At 35.0% G+C, this 25560-nt stretch overlaps 1 protein-coding gene across 1 annotated transcript in view; it reads right to left on the bottom strand.

Annotated features, from left to right (window-relative positions):
• Positions 1 to 25560, bottom strand: part of LOC129225050 (glucose dehydrogenase [FAD, quinone]-like) — a 78685-nt gene that overhangs the window by 40560 nt on the left and 12565 nt on the right. The window contains exons 4-5 of the mRNA XM_054859596.1: positions 16787 to 16918; positions 3492 to 3613 (exon numbers count right to left, since the gene is read on the bottom strand). Coding sequence (XP_054715571.1) covers positions 3492 to 3613; positions 16787 to 16918 — 254 coding nt within the window. The remainder of the gene's footprint in view (positions 1 to 3491; positions 3614 to 16786; positions 16919 to 25560) is intronic.

The following is a 25560-nucleotide window of genomic DNA, read 5'->3' as shown; positions in this document are numbered from 1 at the left end:
TTCTGCATCAAGGCTTTTTGAGGGTTTGAAACGAAAAAAAGTGCTCAAACCCAGTGAATGAGCACCTCAACCAGTCGACAAACACAGCACTATCTAGTCACTTTCTTTCTGGAAATGGGTAGAAAGGAGTTACTACTGCCAAAACATCTTGAAAAAAAGTTTTTAAACCGTATTTTTTTTTTACAAAAATATACGAGGTGTTCATTCACTGGGTAGCGTTCATTCGTTGGTCGGTCGACCCTTCTTAATAAAGGGTGTCCCAAAATTAACGCAAGATTTGAATTTACCGCCGTTTTTGCAGTACTTTGTTGACAACCCTGAAATATGAACAATTTGACAGCTGAAAGTTTAGTGTTATTAAAAATGGAGCGTTATGCGATACAATAACGCGTTTTCATTATTGAAATAGCATTTAAAAAATTCTGAAAATTAAGTCTGGTCAAGCACTTACTGTTATTGGCGCTCGAAATCGCAACACGGTAATGCACGGGTGGTTGTGGGCTTGTTGACATAGACCTTTGGCTTCAAATAACCCCATAAGAAGAAATCTAATGCTGTTAAATCACACCATCTAGGGTGCCAATTCTGATCACCGAAATGAGAGAGTACGCGACTAGGAAATGCCTTATGCAGTAATTGAAATGTTTCACTCTCTCTCTAGCTGTATGGTACAATAACACCCCATTTTTACTAACCCTAAACTCTCAACTGTCAAATTGTTCTTTTTTCATGGCTGCCAACAATTTATGGAAAAAATGGTGGCAAATTCAAATCTTGCGTTAATTTTGGGACACCCTTTATTAAGCTTCGTGGATGAAAGTTGAATTCTCGTTTCAGGAGTAGCATCATGTCTGCTGCTGTATTTGCTGTTGATACATAAGTGAAGTCTCCTGCTTCACAAATATGTGAGGCAGTGGGAAGCAAAGGGATGTAAGGGGCAAAACTAAAAATTTGGACATAACCAGTACAAATGGTTGGTGAACCCCTCCTCTGTCTTGGGGCAAGAGATGGTACTAGTAGCTCTGGTATTTGCTGCTATACGGCATGGTTTAGAAAAAAGTCTACCAAGAGCCCGAACTTTAAACGTGTTTTATTTGAAACTTGAAAAAAACCCTTTGCTTCTAACTGCCTCATGTGTAAAATTGTATCCTAGGTGATAACACCGCCTTTCGTAGCAATTGATGACAATCATCCTGCAAACTGCACCAGAAAAGGTCTGTTCTGCAGTGGTGTATTCGAAGTTGGGAATTTGGAGATATAAAATCCTACGAAACTCAATGTCCATCTTTGACCATTGTACTAGTCGATCCCGCTTATTGGATCCCGCTTATCGGTTGAAAGAATATTCCGCTTAATGTAACAAATTCTCAATGTACGTCAAACCTTGCAATGAGATTTTGCGTGTCTCGTATAACAGAATATTCTGCTTCAACTTTGCGTGTCCAATTGGCTATTCCATTAAGCGGGCTCCACTATAAAATGACTAAAATTAGCTATATCCTCCATCGAAATTTAACCATATACCCTCCGATTTTTTTTTCTGGCTGTGCCACTGCGGTTCTGGAGCTAACGCCAGGGAGGGGTAGGAAATTTTGGAAGTTTTATGCATAAAAATTAATTTATTCCACCCATAATTTCGAGGAGGGTAGATGAAATGGCAAAATATTGAACCATAAATTGAAATTTAAAGAAAAAATGCATCAATAAAAACAAAAAATTCATTTTCCTACATTTTTACTGTAGAGTATCTTTCTGCTAAAACTGTTTTGAAGTGAATCCATTTGTTCAAAGATCATTCATATACAATTCAAATTTTCCCGTATGCTTCATTTTCCAAATTGTTAGAATTTGAAGGAAACAGTGTGAAAATCAAAAAGTGAATGTGAAATCCTGAAGCAAATGTTTGCTTCAACTAGAGCTAGTCCCTCAAAAGTCATTATAGGTATGGTGGGGTGACCTCACCTTGATAATTTTCTATTTTGCAATACATATGGAGATTATCAGTTAATTGTTAACTTAATTGTTGTTTTATTCTTAGCGATATTTAAAGATTCTCTTTGATATTTTTAAAGAATTTTCTTCAAAATGAAACGAAAAATATGCTCTTGTTTTCTTAAAATTTCAAATAGCTTCAGCTCCTTGGAACCTCCCCCTTACCCTGCCCCTTAATCTGCCACTGCACTGGGATTTCAATAATGGCAATATTTTCATTTCTGTTGCAATAATGCATCGGATGTCGTTTGAATAAAAAGTTTAGTTTTCTCACAGTGGGGAGAGTCACGCATTGACAATAAAAATTCATTTTGATATTTTCCTGATATTCAATGGGAAAATACGCATTAAAGCTTCGCTCAAACCATATTTCCGTCGATTTGCGTGAAACCTTTAAGTGGTCTTCATGGAATCCTAGGTTTTCGCGGAACATGATTTGAGAAACGCTGCTTTAACACATAGTATCATTTCAGTCCACTTAGCCTTTTTTCCTGCTTCGATACTGGCTTCGACTGAATTCAGTTAAAAAAAAAAGTTTTTAAGTTCTGTGCCTCAAAAAATTAACAAGAGCTGCAGCATTTTATTGCTGTGTATAATAATTCGATTTTGAGCGCAACTTAAAAGTACAATGGGGTCGTTTCCAAAATTTTAAAAGTTTTTTTTTCGAAAGAACATGCTTAAAAACATAGGATCTGACCATTTTTCAAATAATTTGTTTAAGTTCAATATTAAAAAAAAAAAAAACTTAAATCGGAGCGCTTTCATTGTTTACGGCTTCTGCCGATGACATCACAAATGATGAAATGACATTCAGTGTTGCCATTCACAGTGCAAAATATTTAATTCGCATCTTCACTCACGTGTATTGGCAACGGTATGGTTGATAGCAAGCGTAGAGCGCAATATTTAATGCGCTTCTTGATTATGACGTGGAAACATGGTAGAAAGATGCGCCAAAGTGCATCATTTGTGACATCATCAAGACCACGCCTTGTTTGAAAAATCGGACATTTTAAAAAATTAATTTAAAAAAACTGTTGGGGAAAGTGAAAGTATTTTCCGGGTCCATGTTATTTTTTTTTTTTTGCTCATTCTATCCATTTCAATGACTGAAAGTAGTACTTTTGACTGAAGGAAACCACCTCATTGCAAACTGTTATAATATTTGAATAAAGTTCCTAATTTACCCAAAGAAACAAAATAACAGTTTTAACTCACTTTGTCACATGTAAGACATTATTTTAATGTAGTGTTATTTATGTAACTATTGTATTACATACTGTATATTTTAACACGAAAAGTTATTGAGATAGAAGTCTTTTACAAAACGTAACTACAATTCCCACAGGAAAAAAAAAATCCATCATCAACATAACACGGGTTTTTTAATCTTACAATTTTTTGACTACATAATTTAATTTATGCCGGCAAGAACAATGTACTGCACTTGTTTATTCTTAAAATTTTAACTGTCGTACAAACAGTGTACATTCTTTTACCTTTGTCACCATGGCATTCGGCAAAATATCCAGGTTAGTTCGATTTTCAGCTGGAACTAAGTAAGCCTTCGCTGTACCACATCGTTGGTTGTCACGTACGTTTCCTTGGTGGTCATACAATCCTGTTTTTGAATGAGAAAATAATTGGAAAATAGGAAACAAAATGGTTGTTCAGTGTTCAGTATTTTTTGAGGAAAATAAATCAAAGTTAAAAAAATACCATTCACGCAAACAAAGAATATTGACCTAAAAATATTCTTATATATATATATATATATATATATATATATATATATATATATATATATATATATATATATATATATATATATATATATATATATATATATATATATATATATATATATATATATATATATATATAAAAGTAATAACAAAATTTAAAGAAAAAGGAAGGAAAAAATCGTATGAAGAAATGGTAAACATAAACTCTTGTAGGCCTCAAAAGTTCAGGCAAAAGAATAAAAGAAAAATAAAAATTGAAATTTTTTCAAGCAAATACAAAAACAGCTCGTCACGGCATCCAAAGACTGCAATTTCTCGCTTATTAGCGATCATCAGTTTGGAGATGAATTCGGTGCCCCCTGTGCTATCGACCTGGTTTGTTCTGTTCATCTACAATGATCGTTTTTGCTGTTTTGTTCGTGCTGCCGTGCTAAGCACAGATGTGGTATCTGCAGTAGAGCTCAAAATGAGAAATCGACGATTAATGTTTTACAACTCATTTCTTTGATTTATGACTTAATTAAATGCTCAACTTGCGGTAGTTGTTCCAAAAATAACTTATCTAAAAACCGTAAGAGAGTATTTTTGTAAAAATCTTAATTTAAAATTAATAAATGTAGTTACGACAAATTTTCTTTTCAAAACCTTTTCATATACTAAGCTATTTTCACCGTAAGTGACAATTACCACGCATTTTTAGGGGTATCTGCAAAGATACGACAAAAATAGCTTAGTAAAACGTGCTCAAGGTATTATTAAATAATACTGAAAACGTCTGCTTTCTTTGGAGTTAGCTGTTTCGCTTTATTTTGTTAATACAAATCTGACAGAATCTACCTTCTGGAAGATACCATTTTCAAAACTCCGGACAGTTAAAACTGCAATCCATTACAATTTTCTGTTCTATATATTAAAAGAATGTGTTCTTTATAATGTTTTATTTTCTAGATTCATTTTTACCGAGCCTGAAGATAATTTTGACAGCAGACGATACTTAAATAAAAATATTACTGGCCGTAGAATGAAATGCGTTTTTTTTTTTTTTTTTGCATAAAAGAATTAGATATGAATATTTTACATGCATTTTATTTTTAGAATTTACATTTTAAATAAACATTTGAATAGAAAAAGCTGAATATTTACTTTAACAATTATGCAAAGTTGTATTAATTCTTATTATCAACCTGTATCAACTATTCAACGGTAAACTAATTTTTATTTCTGTGTTATAATAAACTGCTACATTATTAAATATGCTGCTTTACTAAGGTATAAAAGTCGTATCTACAAATTACTAAGAAAACAAGAAGTTCCGTCTAGAACTAGACGAGCCTACTTTCCCGTATGCCCATACTACTTTCTAGTACCTGATCAATATTCTCAAAAATAGATAAAATCGCAAATTTTTTCAAACATATTTTTTTAAATATTTTAAGCTGATTTCTAGAAATAAAATATTCCTTATTTTTCTTCAAAAAAAAAAAAAAAAAAAAACGAACAAATAAAATAGCAGCACCTTTTAAACAAAGCAGCTAATACACTTCTTTCCATTAAAAAATTTTTTTAACAGCTTTCAAAACGAAAAAATAATAATAATAAGTTCATTAAAATAAATACATCATATATAAAAAAAATCGTTTCTTTTTCCCCTGTTGCCAAAAATAATTTTTTAAACGAATTAATGCACTTACCAAAATAAAAAAAAAACAATAAAATGTCAACTTAAAAAAATAATTTTCATTGTCAAAAAAAAAAAAAAAAAAAAAAAAAAAAATCGTCTGCGCATATTTTTCGAGTTTATTCACCGAAAACTAAATACCTAAATTAAAACTTTAGCGTGAAAATAAAAACAAATCATATCAACAATAATTATTTCACAGTTAAAACCACAGCAGCGGAGTCGGAGTCAATCTCATTTTGGGATAAAAGAGTCGGAGTGGAATATCCAAGAATCGGAGTCAGTCATTTGTCCTCCGTGTATAAATGTTTGCCAAAGCTACGAAGTCAGAGTCGAAGTCGGGGAGTCGGAGTCCGATTAATTGTCGGGAACAGGAGTCAGAGTCGGTGTCAGGTGCCCCTAAATTCTCGGAGTCGGAGTCGGGAGTAGGTCGTCAAGAGCTATTTCCAACAAAGTTTGTTTGAAGTAAATCCGCCTTTAAGTTCGGAATCTATATTGACTTTCAGTTTCCCCTTAGGCGCTAATGTTAAGAGATTTGAACTGTTCAAAATTGAACGAAAACTTGTTCAAATCAAAAAGATATTTTCGATACATGTTTTTTATCAAAAGTTTTTCCCTACAAAGTTTGTTTGAAGCCACTTCGCTTCTAAGTTCAAGATTTATTTTTGATTTGAATTTCCCCGTAGGCGCTAATGTTAAGTTTTTTTGAACTGTTTAAAATTGAACGAAAAATTGTTCAAATCGAAAAATGAATTATGGGAATGAGATGTCCTCGCGGAGATCTTTCTAACGAAAAAAAATTTGTTCGAATCGGACTATTCATTCAAAAGTTATTAGGGGGGGACAGACAGACAGACCAACAGACAGACCGACAGACAGACAGACCGACAGACAGACCAACAGACATTTTCCCCCATCTCAATACCCTACTTTCCAATTTTTAATTTTTCAATATTTATCTAACTATTTTATTTTTTTGACTTTTTTTTGTTTTTCGGGATATTTTTAAGATGTATTAAGCCTTCTTTCATGCTTTTTTCTTCTTTCTCTGATTTGTACTGGGAAAGTAGGCTAAAAAGTGGTAACTGCGCAGATACCACTTTAAAGGCTTAGTATTTGTCACTTACGTTCAAATTGCCTTAGCAAACTCCCCAAACTGTGCAGTTACGACATTTTTCCTAAAGCTTTTTTTAATATTTCGCGTTCACAAATTGCCAAAAAATTTGAGATTTAGGTAAATTAAATTACTAACGACCACCTGGTGACAATAACTCAATTTTGATAAAATGTGCAGATACCACATCTATGCTTAGCACGGCAGTGTGCTCCATTTTTTAGCCTACTTTCCCAGTAAAAATCAGAGAAAGAAGAAAAAAGAATGAAAGAAGGCTTATTGCATCTTAAAAATATCCCGAAAAACAAAAAAAAGTCAAAAATAAATAAAATAGTTAGATAAATATTGAAAAATTAACAAGAAGTTCTGTCTAGAACTAGACGAGCCTACTTTCCCGTATACCCATACTACTTTCTAGTACTTGATCAATGTTCTCAAAAAAATAGCTAAAATCGCAAATTGTTTCAAACATATTTTCCCAATATTTTAAGCTACTTTCTAGGAATAAAATATTCCTCACTCGTCTAAAAAAATTAGATGCGTAAAAAAAAGAAACAAAAAACGAACAAATAAAATAGCAGCATCTTTTAAACAAAGCAGCTAATGCACTTTTTTTCCATTAAAAACAAATTCTTAAGCAGCTTTCAAAACGAAAAAATAATTATTAAAAATAATAAGCTCATTAAAATAAATACATCATATCAAAAAAAAAATCGTTTCTTTTTCTCCTGTTGCCAAAAATATTTTTTTAAATGAATTAATGCACTTATCAAGATAAATAAAAACAATAAACATAAAGAAATACTTTTCATTGTCAAAAAAAAAAAAAAATCGTCTGCGCATATCTTTATGTAGAAACATAAATGACTTCGAGTTTATTCACCGAAAACTGAATACCTAAATAAAAACTTTAGCGTTAAAATAAAAACAAATTACATCAACAATAATTATTTCACAGTTAAAACCATAACGTCGGAGTCGGAGTCAATCTCATTTTGGGATAAAGGAGTCGGAGACGAATATCTAAGAATCGGAGTCAGTCATTTGTCCTCCGTGTATAATTTTTTGCCAAAGCTACGAAGTCAGAGTCGAAGTCGGGGAGTCGGAGTCCGATTAATTGTCGGGCACAGGAGTCGGATTCGGAGTCAGGTGCCCCTAAATTCTCGGAGTCGGAGTCTGAAGTTTGGCGTCAAGAGCTATTTCCAACAAAATTTGTTTGAAGTAAATCCGCCTTCAAGTACGGAATCTACTTTGACTTTCAGTTTTCCCGTAGGCGCTAATGTTAAGGGATTTGAACGGTTCAAAATTGAACAGAAAATTGTTCAAATCAAAAAGATATTTTATATACAAGTTTTTCATCACAAGCTTTTCCTACAAAGTTTGTTTGAAGCAAATTCGCCTCACAGTTCGGAATTGCCTTGAATTTCCCCATAGGAGCTAATGTTAAGTTTTTTGAACTGTTCAAAATTGAACAAAAAATAGTTCAAATCAAAAAGTGAAACATGGGAATGAGGTGTCCTCGCCGAGATCTTTCGAACAAAACAAAGTTTGTTCAAATCGGACTATTCATTCAAAAGTTATTAGGGGGGGACAGACAGACAGACCGACAGACAGACCGACAGACCGACAGACATTTTTCCCCATCTCAATACCCTACTTTCCAATTTTTAATTTTTTGATATTTATTTAATTATTTTATTTATTTATGACTTTTTTTTGTTTTTTGGGACATTTTTAAGATGCATTAAGCCTTCTTTCATGCTTTTTTCTTCTTTTTCTCACTTTTACTGGGAAAGTAGGCTAAAAATTGGAAAGTAGGGTATTGAGATGGGAAAAAATGTCTGTCGGTCTGTCTGTCTGTCTGTCCCCCCCCCTAATAACTTTTGAATGAATAGTCCGATTCGAACAAATTTTTTTTTGTTAGAAAGATCTCGGCGAGGACATCTCATTTCCATAATTCATTTTTTGATTTGAACAATGTTTCGTTCAATTTTGAACAGTTTAAAAAAACTTAACATTAGCGCCTACGGGGAAATTCATATCAAAAATAAATCTTGAACTTAGAAGCGAAGTGGCTCCAAACAAACTTTGTAGGGAAAATCTTTTGATGAAAAACATGTATCGAAAATATCTTTTTGATTTGAACAAGTTTTCGTTCAATTTTGAACAGTTCAAATCTCTTAACATTAGCGTCTAAGGGGAAACTGAAAGTCAATATAGATTCCGAACTTAAAGGCGGATTTACTTCAAACAAACTTTGTTGGAAATAGCTCTTGACGACCTACTCCCGACTCCGACTCCGAGAATTTAGGGGCACCTGACTCCGACTCTGACTCCTGTGCCCGACAATTAATCGGACTCCGACTCCCCGACTTCGACTCTGACTTCGTAGCTTTGGCAAACATTTATACACGGAGGACAAATGACTGACTCCGATTCTTGGATATTCGACTCCGATTCTTTTATCCCAAAATGAGATTGACTCCGACTCCGACTCCGTTGCTGTAGTTTTAACTGTGAAATAATTATTGTTGATATGACTTGTTTTTATTTTCACGCTAGAGTTTTAATTTAGGTATTTAGTTTTGGGCGAATAAACTCGAAGTCATTTATGTTAAAGGTATGCGCCGACTTTTTTTTTTTTTTTGACAATGAAAATTATTTCTTTAAGTTGACATTTATTGTTTTTATTTATTTTGGTAAGTGCATTAATTCGTTTAAAAAATTATTTTTGGCAGCAGGGGAAAAAGAAACGATTTTTTTTATGATGTATTTATTTTAATGAACTCATAGACTAATAATAAGAATAGACCGAGCTATGGCAACCCTTTTGCTGCTCATAAACCAAACCATGTGACTGGTGGATATCCTAGCAACAGCGGGCGTTGATTGTAGCAGACGATCAACGCCCACAAGAAATAAAATAAATAGAATTGATGGAATACGGAAGAATGATCTTTTATGGAGTCCGATTTGTAAATTTGTTATTCGAAGTTGTAAATATTTTGTTAATATAGTGAGTTTTTCGTTTAGATAGTACTGTTTATTTTCTTTATTCAATTTCAATAACTCTCTAAGCAATTAAAGATGCAATCGCCCAAAAAAGAATCGGAAAACGGTAAGATTTTTACCTACAATTTCAATTTAAGATACCGATTAGTACATTTTTGCGTTAACGCAAAACGTTTACGCCATTACGTTTACGCCAACGCTGACGTAGCAGTTCCGAATGAAATAAAAGTTACTGAAAACTGTGATCAAAAACTAATTACTAATGTCAAAATAATTCATAACTAAAAGAAAAACAGTTCAATCTCTGCATCTGGAAAAAATTATAATGAAAACACATTGCGTCTTAAATACATGTCGAGTGCCAAACTATAGATAAAGCTGCCATCTAGCAACCATGCTGCCAAAAACTTCGCCAAGCCCTTCCACCAGTCACATGATACATCTATGAACCAATTTTCTTCATCAGCAAGAATGAGAAAGCTCGGTCTACTCTTATTATTAGTCTATGAATGAACTTATTATTATTATTTTTTCGTTTTGAAAGCTGTTAATGATTTTTTTCAATGGAAAGAAGTGTATTAGCTGCTTTGTTTAAAAGGTGCTGCTATTTTATTTGTTCGCTTTTTAAAAGAAAAGTAAGGAATATTTTATTCCTAGAAATCAGCTTAAAATATTTAAAAAAAATATGTTTGAAAAAATTTGCGATTTTAGCTATTTTTGAGAATATTGATCAGGTACTAGAAAGTAGTATGGGTATACGGGAAAGTAGGCTGGTCTAGTTCTAGACAGAACTTCTTGTTATGATAGCAAATTTAAATAAACAGCGTGTTGATGTGAAACTTTGCTTCTATTTGTCAAAAATAGTGGGTCTTGGAGCTTGGTCCAGCTATGAACAAAAGAGTTGCTGTCAAGTTTGTTCTTCGGTATCAGTGACCATCAAAAAGAACGTCGAGGTATAACATGTCTTTCGTTGTAAGGTGCTGCCCCCACGCACCTTATTCACCTGACCTGCTTTCGCGTGAGTTTTTCTTATTCACACGAATAAAAAAGCGATTTGACCCCATTGTAGAATTTAAGAAAAAACGAGGCTGAAGCTATCAGCTATTTTTGAAGATGAGTTCAAAAATTATGTCAAATAGTGGAAACACCGGTTGGACAAATATATTTGTTGTAATAGAGAGTATTTTGAAGGAGATAAGGTTCTTAAAAAAAAAAAAAATAGAAAATATATAGTTTCAGAAAAATAATTCTGGTTTCTTTTTGTTCCCCCTCGTCTTGATAAACGTGTTATAAGTCTAAGACAGTGGAGTAGCCAGGATTTCATTTCGGCGGGGGTCAAATCAGTGGTATAGCCAGGAAATCATTTCGGGGGGGGGGGGGGGGGGGGGGGGGGGGGGGGGGGGGGGGTTCACCAATGCAAACCAAACGACATCTGTCGTTTTGGTGAATTGTTCGCATTGGTGAACCATTCATTCTTTTTATGCACTGATGAAGGGGCTTGCATTTGATAGCCCCGAAACAGTTCTTTGCTGAGTTTTTAACTCTTTTTTAAAATGCTTTTATTTGTACTTTATACACGTTGTGTCATTTTACTAATTCCACAGTACGTTTTATGTATGTTTTCGACTGTTTTTTTTACACGGGAAACCAATGTTTTGGAGACTGCAGAGAGGAATATTTTCGAAAAATTCAGAATCATTGCAATAAACTACGCCGTACGGCGTCCCCTCATTTCGTGTCCCCTTTCCACGGCAGTATAGTTCATTTTAATTCATCAATTTTCCCTTCAACATATTTCTTGTATGTTATATATTGTAAAAGAGAAATATATATATGCATAGGCAGGGGCGGACTCGCCAGGTCGGCTAGTCGGGGATCCCCGAAGGTCGGCTAGTCGGGGATCCCCGACTGGGCCAACCGCCGAGTGGGCCACGTTAAGCAATTTTTTATTGAACTTAATACATTTAATTCACATCTAACATTTTTTAAAGCGTAATAATAGAAGAAAAAATGAAATTTGTTTACTCTTTGGGAAAAAAGTGTTTGGAAGCAGGTTTATTTTTCTTCCATCCTTAGCCCCAGGGGCCAAAGTAAATAGCCGAAGTCCACAGGTGCAAATGCTTTCCTCTCTTTGTCAACTTTCTCTCTAATTTTTAGAGCTCTGGGATCCATGGCTCCCACATTGAGGAAACGGGAGAGGGCCAGAGAAATTAGGGTCCGACGCGGCCTGAAAAAGGGCCCGGGACGAAAAAAGAGCTTTCAAAATCTTATATTAGTACGTCTATTAACAACAATTGGCCTGCACCACTAGACAAAGTGGCCCAGGCCCTGATATAAATGTGTGGGCCATGCTTTTGGGGTGTTGATACATGAGCAGCGGCATGCACAAGGTTGGGGGGGAGGGGGGGGAGGAACATCTGTTGGCCCGGTTCCGAGCCTGAAGAAGGTCCGAGATTTTTTAAATGAGGGGTGAAAAATACAGTAGGGACGTAGCGGTAAACAAAATGGAGGGGGGCTCGTAAAAGTCATTTGTGACGGGTCTCAAAAATTTCTGTACATGCCCCTAGCCTGGTATTCACTGGTTGCGGCAGATTCAACTAAATGCTGTCAGTTGGCAATCGATTTCATTAGTCTAATATAATTTATCGCTATACGAGTATTTTCATCTCAGAATCGCATCGGAAAAGCAAGTCTAGACTACGATAAACTGAACCTGAAACAGGACAAAATTTCAACTTAGAAGGGCGAGTTCCTGAACATAGGCGGATTTAGGCCTGAGTTCCAGGGAAAGCAAGGGAGGGGGGGAGGCAAGATTTTTTTTTTTTTTGATCAACATTAGTTGTAATCAGGACCAGACTTAGACTTAACGGGGTTACAGGGTTGCCAACCTTGGAGAAACAATTTGAGGAGCATCTGTGTTGATCTTGTGGAGCAATTAAAAATTTTGCGGAGCAGTTCGAAGTTTTGTATAAAAATCAATAAAATTAACTAAAACCACTTATCTGATTTTTTTAGAGCTTTAATAATGATTTTAAGCACTAGTATGAAAATAATTATTTCTAAATTAATAAAACAGCTTTATGCACTATTTCAATCTTTAATTTCCCATATTTACATGTTTGTATGATGAAATAGCAAAATTTAAGCTGGAAAACCGGCAGGGAAATGCGGAGCAAAATAACTTTTTTGCGGAGCCGCGGAGTTTTGCCATTTTTGCGCAGCAACTCCGCAAAATGCGGAGCAGTTGGCAACCTTGGGTCCCTATGGTATTTCAGGTATGAGGTCCCTTTGTAGTCCTAAAGTCACGATAGTATTAAGTCTACAAGTGAGGACTTTGATGCAGGAACGAGTTAAGTCCAAACTTTTCCTTTTTACTTTCTTCTATATCTAACATATAGAAGAAAGTATTGGATTCGTGCAAATTTTCGAATTTCGAATTTTGACGGATTCGAACGTTTTGAGGTGTGCTGAGTCCATTTCGACTATTTTTGGAAAATGTCTGTCTGTCTGTGTGTGTGTGTGTGTATGTGTGTGTGTGTATGTGTGTGTGTGTGTATGTGTGTCACGTCTGTGTGTGACCAGTTTTTTGTGGCCGCTCTACAGCAAAAACTACCCCATAAAATCGAACGAAATTTGGTACACATATGTGTCGCTATGTGAACTTGTGCCCATTGGTTTTTGGCGCGAATTCCTCCAAGGGGGGTGGAGCAATGGGACGTTTTTTGAGTTACGCGTGCTTGCTATTCCTCAGGAAGTAACTGGCGGAATCATACAAAATTTGGTCCATATGTTGCCATTAACAGGAACAGGTGCTGATTCAATTTTGGTGTCAATAACTCAAACGGGGGTTGAGCTATAGAACGTTTTTTGTCGTCAATTGTGACTGCTGTATCTCAAGAAATAATGAACGGAATGAAAGAAAAATTTATCGGCAAGTAGCCCTTAGTGGGTATAGGAGCTGATTTTATTTTGGTGTCAACAGCTAAAAAGGGGGGTAGCGCAATCACCCGTTCTTTTTTTCCATTGTGAGTGCCCTATCTCAAAAAGTAATGCTACGTTCTGGTTGAAATTTGGAATATATGTGAATCCATATGTCAACCGGCTTTGGTTCAATTTTGACGCCAATCGCTCCAAGAGGTGTTGATTTTTTTTTTTTTTTTTTGTGAATAAAAATAGCTTTATAATTGCATCAATAAGAAAGATAAATCGTAATAGACTGTCGTCTGCGTATTTCTCGTGATTTTAATTGTATGGAAGTGATCGGAAAAATTATCTCAATGATTTAAAATTTTTAATTGTTGCCATCCTGTGTTTGTTAACAAATAAATGTTTGTAATTAATTCAAGAAAGGCTTTTAAAATAACTTTCAATTTTTGCTCTTTGCTTTGCTTTTGCAATAATTCAGACATTGTTCAAGTTTTTGCATGTGTAATTTTGTTTTTGTTGGGAATATTGCTTCCTCATCAAGCATGGGGAGGGATCAGAAAAAGAAAAGAAAAATATAGAAGAAAATTTCGTGATGGCCACAACATACTAGTTTTAAAATTCATTTTTGCGTGTGGAGAATTGGTTGTTCCGATTGGTGTAACAACGGGTCACAAATGTAAGATTAGACTTCTGCTTTGTAGTAAATAATGTGGGAAAGATATTAGCCTTTCGATCGGACACTAATGTTATTTATTGGTCTTACCAAAAATGAGTGAGTCTGGACTTACCTGGTTCTTGGTTTTTGCATCAAGACCCAAGAAGGAAATTGTGTATTACAGATTTAAGGTGGTCCGGGACACATTTTGAAAAAAATGGTATTAAACAATTTAGAGTTTTGAAATTTTTTGCAGATTCAACATCAGTTTGATTCTTAAAATCATAACATAAATATTTTTAAAAAACTATTTAAAGTTAGTTATTGTTTTCTAAAAAAAAAGGGTTGCTTTAAATTGCTAAAATCCAAATAATCTTGGTCAATTTTTAATTTTTTTTCCAAAAAACTATGCACAAATATCTAAGCTTTAATTTTTATTCGACGATTTAAAAAATATTAATTCAATAAAAATAGATAATATTTGAAGAAAAATTTCGAAAAATTCAAAGATACTTTTTAAAAAAAAAAAATCATATTTTTTGAAGTAATGGTTTTTTTTTTTTTCAAATTCACCGTATAAAAATCAAAGTAAACTGTTTGAAAAAGATATGCTCCAAATTTCATTACTTCATCAGTTCTTGACTTATAAGAGTTTGAATGCGAAAAATCGGGTAAAAATGCATCATGGAGAGAAACGCGTTTGAAGTTTTAAAGTTAAATATAATATTAGTTAAAAGAATGCAACAAAAACAATTATTTATTTCGTTCTAATTAAGATAGAAACAAGATTCAAACATCCTTTTAAGCAGAAAAAGACGGAGAAGTTTTTTAAATGATTTTTTTAAAAAATGCAAAATTTGACACATTTTGTTTTCTGGATCCCCTTAAATATCGAAAAATTGCCAGGCAAAGTCTTCGAACCTTAGGTCCTCTTAAAGTCACTAATGATAGCTTAGAATTTCACTTATAGAAATTTTCATGGGAGAGCTTCGTAACCCTTTTGTTTGCACTATAGCCAAAAATTGATTTCAGTTTCAGAAAAAAAAAAAAAAGGCCCAGATAGAAAATGTGTTTCCTCCAGACCAAAAAAGGGGCAGTGCGCTTTCAGATAAAAGGGATAAAATGGTAGAGAAGTTTAGTTGAACAAAAAAGGTGCTTCTTTTTCTTTTTGGTATACTAGGTACATGCAAAATTCATATATATTCTAATCAGATTCTTGTGGATAAATGATTGAAACGAAAGAATGACGTTTCAAGGACAGGGGTCGAAGGTTAGCTTAAAAGCGGAAGGGCACGGTGCCCTTCTGAAAAAATCTTGGGGGAAACCTTTCTCTTTTCCTTTCAATGTTTCCAAACATATTATAAGCTTATATTTTTTAAATTTCATTGTCGGAAAATTTCGAAGAAGAGTCGCCAGATTCCCTATAGTAACGAAATGTAGTTTAAAATTGGGTCAAGTATACTTCAGTTTTTAAATGCTTCCAAATGACATCACTGACCCTCCTATTCTCTCAAACGTGACCAAAGTTAGTTTTGCATTTTTTAATAGTTCAAACCCTAAACGTTTTTGCAGAGAGCTCCCTATGCTGTTCCATTAATTTTACTAAGGGTAGCCTAAAATTGCATTTCTAAAACTTCCCATTTCGAAGAATATCTGGGAAGAGCACCCGACATTCTATTGTAAACAAAGATAGACTAAAATAGATTTCAATTTTGAAAAAAAAAAAAAAATGTGGGGGAACCCCTTGTTTTCCTCTACTTTAACGCTACCGAAAATTGTAAAATTGGGTTTTTTGACATCAACTTGGAAAATATCGCTCGGAAGGGAACTAGAACCCTGTGTCCCGATTCTTTTCTTAGGCCTATATAGATCAACCAATTTCAAAAAAATTCCATGGGGGATTTACCTGGTTCCTCATTTCTTTCCTCGTGTCCTTCCTAAGTTGACAGTATAGAAGCCTAAAGATGTGCCTTTTCAGGCTTATAACCATAAGCATCCTTTCAAAGCACATAAAATATGTCTCAGTGTTAGCTATATTTTACGTTTAACAATTTTCTATTTTAGAGCTTTAAATCTTGATTTAGGAACTTAAAGAAAAATATTAACTAGTGGTAGTTTAATGTCTTTGCTCGACCAATTTACAGAAGTGGGCCAAAATATTCTTTTGGCCGGCTGAGCCAAAGTCAGCCAGTCCGCCCCTGTGCATAGGTTTTCTTGTTCCATTTTTTTACTTGAGTAAAATGCTTGTTTTCAACACAAGGCATTTTTTTCTTCAATCATATATTTACACTTAATCGTTTTGGAGGCGGTCCAGACCCCCCTGGACCCCCAGGTGGCTACGCCACTGGTTGGAGGGGTTAGTCTCTTCAGTTTTCTGAAGAATCCTTGCAAAAAAAAAAAAAAAAAAAAATCTGCTGCGAGCATAAAGATGAACTAATAAGTTGAAGATCGTGAACTTTGATGAAAAAACTTTTCATATTTTTATTCTAGCTGAAATAAGTACGAAGGAAATCACTTACAAATGTAGTGAATTTTTGGAAAATACTAATCAATTTCTCCCTCCTTTATTTTCGACTCCCCAAAGTGAGGATTAAGAATTTGATTAACTTATTGCTAGAGATTCATCTGGAAAGCAAATAAAAGACTTGAGATTTATTTGTCACCTGTTTGAACTGGTCCATTGGAATCTACGCTTTGATAACCCACGTTTTCTGCTGATTGTAGCATAGGTGGCTTGGTCTCCGTTGTGTAGTCAGGCCGCATTGCAGTAATTGGACCTCCAACATTGTGATAACCTAAACAGTTTATACAAACATCAGTGTTTAATGCTCGAGTTTTTGGACACCTTAATACCAAGAAGTATCAGATCATAAAAACTCAGTACGTTATTAAAGATCGTCTTAGTTTTAAGCTAAAGTATCTAATTAGGATACCATACGACAAAACGCAATAATGAAAAAAGTTTTAATAAGTAGCTTTTGAAAGAGAGTAGTAAAAAATGTGTCTAGATGCATAAATTATTGCCCTAGAGTCCCCGTTATCGAAATATATGGTATTTTTAGTGTGTCGAAAATTTAAGAAATGTCGCCAATTTTAGCGAGTTTCGGTGGGTAGTGGGAAACGATTCTTGAGTTTGTAAACTGCTTGTGTACTTTGGAGGTCTTCAACCGTTAAATTCGAACGGGCTAAATTTTTACCATGAAAGGGTTGACGGGCCACATCAATCAAATTATATATACACTCAGGAATATTGAAAATAGCGTCCCAAGAAGGAAGCATTGGATTGAAGTGAAATTTAATGTACAGAATAATACAGATGAGGGATACACTTGATCCCAAAATCTAGACAATTAAACAAATACAGGCTAAGAAATGAGATAAATACAGTGCTACTTTAATAGCGCGTTGGACCCCCTTTTGCTGCAATACATATCGCAATACGGTCCGACATTGAGCTCATAAAGCGTCTGATGTTGTCCTGAGGCAGATGGACCCCCAAATTTTGAACAGCCAGTTCTAAATCTTGCACAGAGTAGCACGGTAACATCTGGCATTTCAGGTGATCCCATACGTGCTCTATAGGAGACAAGTCGGGGGAGCGGGCTGGCCATGGAAGAGTATCAAAAGGACGCTAGAAGTCTTGAGCAACTCTAGCTGTATGCGAGCGAACATTATCTTGCTGGAAAATTGCTCCTGAGAGGCCATTTAGGAAAGGTCCTAGATGTGGTTGCGAAATGTCATTAATATAACGCTGGCCCGTTAAGGCTCCACGTACCACAACTAGAGTGGACCGGCTATCATAGGCTATAGCCTCCCAGACCACTATGACAGCTGTACGGGCAGTGTGTCGTGCGATAGAAAGGGTGGAGTGGCACCTTTCTCCAGGGTGCCTCCACATCCGTGCGCGGATACCATCTGACCCCGAAACGAATCGGGATTCATCACTGGGCACCACCTTTTGCTAATCAATGACATCCCACATCGCTCTGGCTTCGCACCATTGCAGACGGAGTTGCCATGATTTGGTGATAAAGGGAGTACACGAAAAGGGCGCTTGGACTGCAGATTTACTTTCGCAAATGTTTAGAAATGGTTCGGGGAACAACTGCTACCCCTACGTCTGCATGCATGTTGAAACGAGTCACTGTGGGATCCACGAGCGCTTGGCGCACGATCCTTCCATCCTCTCTCCTCGTGGTCTTCCTTGTCACTCCAGACCCGGCTTTTTGCACGTGGGTACCATCTCGTGTCGACTGCCTCCAACAGTTTCTAACTTACCACTCAGAATGATTCACCTGGGCAGCAACACGGCTCGTCGATCAACCTGCAATTTTCATGCCGATGTTCCTATTCCTATTCCTATTCAGAGTCACAACTGACCACAACTGTATTTATGTCGAAGACTGCATACTAAGTGCCTTGCCTCCATTGTTTTATATACCGATAGATGGCAGCACCATTACCGGATCGAGCAGTTAATGAGAATTTAGAACTAGTCCAGGAGCTAATAGCTACCTGGTGCTAGCACCCCCAGAGGTATCGTTTCACTTGGAGGACATTGAGACCACGAGCATATTTAACGTCGCCCAGTCCCCTTTAATGACGACGGTGGGTCTTCGACCATCGAGGTTCGAACTCAGGACCCTCCGGCCCCGAATCCGACACTCTACCGATCGGTCTACCACGGCCCCATGCCGATGTTCAAACCTCTTTCAAACTCGCTTAACTGTGAGAAATGCTTTCTAACTCGTGTATCTGGCATCCTTCACTCATTAAGGTTCTCCGACAATACGGATGTAATCGTAACGTTTATAAATCTTAAATTATCCATTGGTTTATACGGCACCTTTTTCCCGATTAAACCGATACTTTAGGGTAAACGGTCATGCGCATTGACATCAAACTTGGATCATTTGCACATCAGATGTCACTCTTCTTATATGCAAAATTTCGCGATTGTACCTTTCTTCTTTCTTGGGGCGCTATTTTCAATGGTCCTGAGCGTATACATATACTATATATATATATATATCTATATATATAAAAATGGAGTTTGGTAAATTTGTTCCCTAAGATCTCAGAAACTACCCGGCAGATTTGGCTGAAACTTTCACCGATTGTTCTTTTTGGTACTAGGGAGGTTTGTAGACCAGTTCGAAAAAAATCCGATTGATAGTTCCTTTTTTATTCTAATTTGTCCAAATTTTCGCATAAATGCCCCAATATGACTGTGAAAAAATACGTGCACATATTAAAATTATGTGTCCATCGAAAGCGCTTATTTTTCTGCTGAAGATGGCATCTGTTAGAAAGTTCTAAGTTGTATGAAAAACGAGTTATGAGCTTTTTTTGTTCCATGTTCGAAGGCTTTCCTCAACCCAATTCATTATTTAATGTATCATCTCAACTCCAAGTTCATAGCTAGAACTGTTGAATATTTTTGTGTTTCGTCTGACTGTTTGAGGCTTTTCTCAAGTCAAATCTTAAAGTAACGTTTTTCCACAAGATTGGCTAAAAATAAATGAATTTAGCTAATCATTTTCCATTTAAACGGAACTTAAATGTAATTAACGGTTTTTTTATAATTATTTGTGCTGATTGGACACTTAATCATTATCCAATCTAACAGCAGAAACCTCGCCAAAATTTATGTAGAAAGATTTCAGTAGCGGATGCATTTGGCAGTTTTTTCAACTGTCGTGGTTTTTGAAGTCAAAGACTATGTAATAATGTTTGTCAGCTTTCAGAATGTAAACAAAATATCGCCAATCAAAGAATCTTTAAAAACTTTTTTTACTGTAAAATAATCCAGCAACTAAATTAAGCAAATCCATAAACAGCACAAAAACTTCCATTAATGTGACTTTGTGCACAAATTCAAACCAACGCCAAATTTTACTACTTATTTTAGAAACATTACGGATGAAATTGTTTAGCGCCATTTTATGCTGACCAAAAGTATTTTAGCATATGGCGACAATATCTCTTTAACAAAAATTAGTAACATACCGTTTTACAAAGTAAGGAGGGGGAGCATTATCCAAGGTATCCAAAAACGATTTTCGCAAATTCGGTAATATTTTAAATCGCACCAAGAACCCACAATAATTTAAATTTTCCAAAATAACTAAAGCAAGTTGAAGGGGATCACGGGCGCGCGGCTACATTTTTTTAAACAGTTCGTTCTTCAATAGACATACAGAGAAGGTAAGACTCAATGTAAAAAAAAAAATAAGTATTAACTGATAAATCTTTTTAAACATGTGAAGTTTAATTTCATATTTCGAAATTCTTCAAATTTGTATACGCTTAAATTTCGTGTTTTCGTTTCTAAATGAATACTACTTTGCTCTTTTTACTTACTGCTACTTTAATTTTATGAGTAAGGAAGAAGCTAGATTTTAAATCACGTCAAAAAGGTGTGTTTTAAGTTCTTTCACTTAAAACAGAAAACAAATGCAAGTAACGATTGTTTCTCATAATTATTGCTAACCCAGGCAACGCCGGGTATTTTTGCTAGTATATATATATATATATATATATATATATATATATATATATATATATATATATATATATATATATATATATATATATATATATATATATATATATATATATATATATATATATATATATATATATATATATATATATATATATGTATATATATATATTGTAACGGATCCGGCTTGACTTCCAACTTTCTTGAAAGGACGACACAGTTCTTGATAAAAACACAGGAGCTTTATTTACACTATGTACAGGAGAAATCGTTAACAACTGCTAAATTAATCATCAGCAATTAAACAAGTATCACTCAACACCGTAAACTCAACGGCTACACACGTATTTACTTCCAAATACGAAAACAACACAGCGAAATGCCTCGCAATAAACAGAGCTAATACTCTCAGTACAAATTCTCAATCGAAACTAACTTTTTATCACGCGGGACGCTTTTATGAACATCGAAAGAAATCTCTCAAATATTCCACAAGATTCCAAATAGTACAGTAAAAATAGGGGTCGAACCCAAACATCCAAAAAAAAAAAAGCTAAACCTGGTGCAAATTGTTTATTACCCTCTCAATAAGAACAGGTAAAAAGTCCCACCCCATTGTGCGTCGGGTTTTGGAATGGGGGGCATCTAAAAATTGCTGTTTTGAGTATTTTTCCAGAATTTTTTGAGTAAATTTAAAGAGAGAATATTATGTTTTGTTAAACTTAAAAGCATGAAATTAAAGGTTTTTGACCCCCAAGAGGGATGACATAACCCACCAATGCTACAGAGCCCCCCCCCCCATCCCCGTAAAACGAAGCAGTACCCCCAAACCTCCCTCCATACATTTCATATGGAAACATTATTTTATGCTAAGTTAAAGTTAGAAATCGAGTGTGTCCATCTTCCAAGATCGATGGTGCACCTCCTCTCAAAACTACAGCACCCCTCCCCCTCCGCCAAATAAAATAAATCCTCACCCCCCCCCCCCTTATTTCAAGTAGAAGTATTATTTCATGCAAATCAAAAATGCATTAAATCAGGACTGTCCACCCCATAAGAACAGTAGCTTACCTCCCAAAACGAAATTATATACTAAAATATTATCCTTCCCCCTCACCCCCTCTAATGGTGCACATTTGATTAAATGGCCAAAAAAGTTACGCTGAACTTTTTTTTTTTTTTTCAAATGATTTCTCCTAAGCTTGTAACAAAAAGTCTTCGTTATCAAGATGTTTTTTGGAATCTAGATCCTCAGCAAAATCGTTATTGTTGCAGCTATGTCTAACACAGTTTGTGCATATAATTGAGCACTTCAGTCCACTTTCAGACTTTTCAAACATTCACTATATCCAATGAACTCCTCAGAGCAAGCACAAGATTTGAGACGCAGAAAGTCTTCTAGAGCAGAAGGCTTGACTGTTGTAATAGGACGCAGATTACATTTCTGTGGTGCTTTCTTTGCACCCATCAAAAATGACACTAACTTTCCCATACTTACATATTACCTATACATTGCATTGCTGGCATATTTCCTTGAAGCTTACAGATCATTACCAAAAATATGATCAAGCAGGTATCTTCCATCTATTACATATGAGGCAGTGAGAAGCAAAGGGATGCAAGTGGCAAAATTAAAAATTTGGAGATAACCAGTACAAATGGTTGGTGAACCTTTCCTCTATCTTGAGGCAAGAGATGATACTAGTAGACCTGGTAGTTGCTTCTATACAGCATGATTTAGAAAAGAAAATCAATGAAAGCCTACCTAGGATCTTATCTTAAAACGCGTTTTATTCAAAACTTGAAAATGTCCACTTACATCCCTTTGCTTCTCACTGCCTCATATATCACACCAGCTGTTCGACCAGTGATGGTGGATGAACCTTTTGCTTCAGATAATAGCACTTTAACGATACAAGATTTCTTTCCTTCTGAAACCAGATTCATCGAATACTGATGGAGGATCAGCGCATAACTCGTACCAGAAGTTTTTTAACAATTTGTTATTCCATCTTTACTGTTCATACCATTCGGTGTAAAAGATGGTTTGGGCTTACACATCTTTACAGATAGTAACTACTCTCGTAACAGAAGCTAAAGACATAACTGTTTACCTCCTTTACAAAAAAATGCCACAAAATTGTTTGCCTTCAATATCCTTTGATGTTATACCCGAACGTTAAAGGTCTCATCGCAACTCACCTTATCATCAGCGAGCAATACCACTACAAACTTAAGAGGGAAGAAACTTCTGGGGTCTTTAGAAACGGATTGTGATTTCCAAACTGGGAGCTAAAAAGGTGTAAATATTTAGCATTCTATTGTTGTATTGCTCATTGCTCTCATCAAGATTTGTTCTATCGTTGAATCACTACAGGTTCTAGACCACCTGAATTTTTCACTGCGTTAGATCGTTGGATAGCTGATGTTTTAGCTGATGTTTGATGTGATCAATTTTTTTTTATCGCATAATGTACTCAAAAATTTGAGATAGGGTTGAAAGAATATATCCGCATATTTAGCATAATTCACATAACCAGCTGCGTAAAAGAGAGGTAGCTCGGTGTTTGCGAATGAGAACCCCCACCGACTTAGAGGGTGCAGAATTGCAGCATTGCCCATTTCACTATTGGCAATTTCGGTTCGTCCCCCCTTACAGTGATGGCAAAAAGATTGTAGAATAGTTGAAGTTTGTTAATCAAGAAGAAGTAGGGAAACTTTGGTCAATTTGGACTTTTTTTATGCTGCACAGGAATTTTGTTTTCCAGCGCTCTAAACAGTTTAATAACTCCAGTCACAAATAATTTGGTGACTGAGCTCGCTTAGATCTTTTAGAATTATCATTCCGACATTACCATATCATTGTGTGGCACTTTGTACTTCGGAAAAGTTTAAATCAGGGAAAATTGTTTGTGAACTTCACTGCAATTGTTGATTTTAGAATGTAAATTCAGGGTCCCCCCCCCATAAAAAAGCGATGGCGCACCCCTTAAGTGTGACGGAGAATCCATCCAGAATAAAAGCCCTCAAAAAAGAAAGAAATACCCCTTGAAAAAACTGCCTTAAAAATTCCAATGACGCAAAGCTGCTCCATGAACCCCCCCCCCATTCCCCGCCCCCCCACCTGTGCACCCCTCTTATTTAGAATTTTTTTCTGTGAGAATTTATTATTTTACTATTATAGAGTGGTTTCTGCGAGGTTTGAGATTTTTTTTTAAGTAATAGAAATTATTTTCATTTAAATAGAGGATTATTTCGCCCCCCCCCCCCTTCCCCCCAAAACCCGACGCGCAAAGTGCTGGGACTTTTTACCCCTTCTTGCTGGAAGGGTAAGAAGTAATTTGCAACAGGTTTCACCTTTTTTTTTTGGATGTTTGGGTTTGGCCATTTTTTGGCCTAATTTTACTGTACTAAAACGCTTCTTGAAAATAGTAGACCGTTATCAAATTTTATCAATGAACAAAAAAAAAAAAAAAAAAAAAAAAAAAAAAAAGGGGGGGGGATCGCATACTTTAGCCGAATGTATAGGGGTTGTATATTCATTACGGGAAACTATTTACAGGTTACGTTACTACAATAATTACTATTTACAGAATTTGTAACAATATATATATATATATATATATATATATATATATATATATATATATATATATATATATATATATATATACATATATATATATATATATATATATATATATATATATATATATATATATATATATATACACAGGGTGTTCCGCTTTAACCTGCAAAACCTTTATTTTCGCAACCGTTAGTCCTAGATGTATACTTCCAATTGCAAAAATGTTCGAAATCAGATGCAGGGTTAAGATATTGAAAGTTTGAAGTAAAAATAAAAATAGGTCAAAAAATACAAAATTTAACTTTTTATACTGGTCCCAGGTCCCCTAACTCATATTTAGAGAAATTATTTCCATTAAAAAATAATTCCAACAAAAGAAGTTTGAAATTAGTACGACCAATATTCACCGAGAAATGAAACGCAGCGTTTTGTGACTTAGACCACTTTTCACTCGCCGTCAATAGCACCTTTTGGGGGAAAATATAGCGGTTGACAAGTGTTTAAAATGATACGTGTGCACAGAGCGTTTTTTCTCAAATTGTTCGAGGTTTTGTAGTGTGTTTTTGCGTATTAAGGCATAACCTTTGCATTTATTTTTGAATAGCAATGAAAAATATAAATACCTTGTTTTTCTTACTTAGACAACCTGTCATTCTTCTGAAAGGGCGATAAGTTCCAATCTCATCTTCTGCATGGTCCCTTAAAACTTTGAAATAGAATATCTCCTTGAGTTTTGATCGCACAAGTGTCAAGTTTTTTGGGTCAGTAATAGTTTTCAATGGAGATTATTTCTCTGAGTATTAGTTAGGGGATCTAGGGCCCATATAAAAACTTAAATTTTGTATTTTTTGACTTATTTTTATTTTCACTTCAAACTTTCAATATCTTAACTCTGCATCTGATTTTGAACATCTTTGTAATTGGAAGAACGCATCTAGGACTAACATTTGCGAAAATAAAGGTCTTGCAGGTTAAAACGGAACACCCTGTGTCAGGGGCGGCATTTCAGCATTTCGTTTGGGGGGTCGAGTTTCTTGAACATGAATTTCCTCAGAACGGTATAAAATACATATTGGTTAACAAGAACTGATAATTAAATGGTTTTAATGGTAAGAATAATTAGGTTTGTAAAGAACAATTAAAATTTTTTCGACCGAAGCTTTAAATTTATTTTGTTATAAGTTATCTCATAAAATATCTCGGTACTAGTTTTTATTTTTTAGTAAAGTTTTAATCTGCTTTTTTTGGAGTCAGGAAAAACAGAAAATTTTGCAACTATAGTTAATCAATATCCAATGACTTAATTTATTGCCAGTATAGCTAAAGAGGAAGGTCTTGCTTTG

Source organism: Uloborus diversus, chromosome 6 (genome assembly GCF_026930045.1).
Source record: "Uloborus diversus isolate 005 chromosome 6, Udiv.v.3.1, whole genome shotgun sequence".
NCBI classification, from domain to species: Eukaryota; Metazoa; Arthropoda; class Arachnida; order Araneae; family Uloboridae; genus Uloborus; species Uloborus diversus.
The sequence above is the reverse complement of the archived record's forward strand: the minus strand, read 5'-3'. Positions and strand labels throughout refer to the sequence as shown.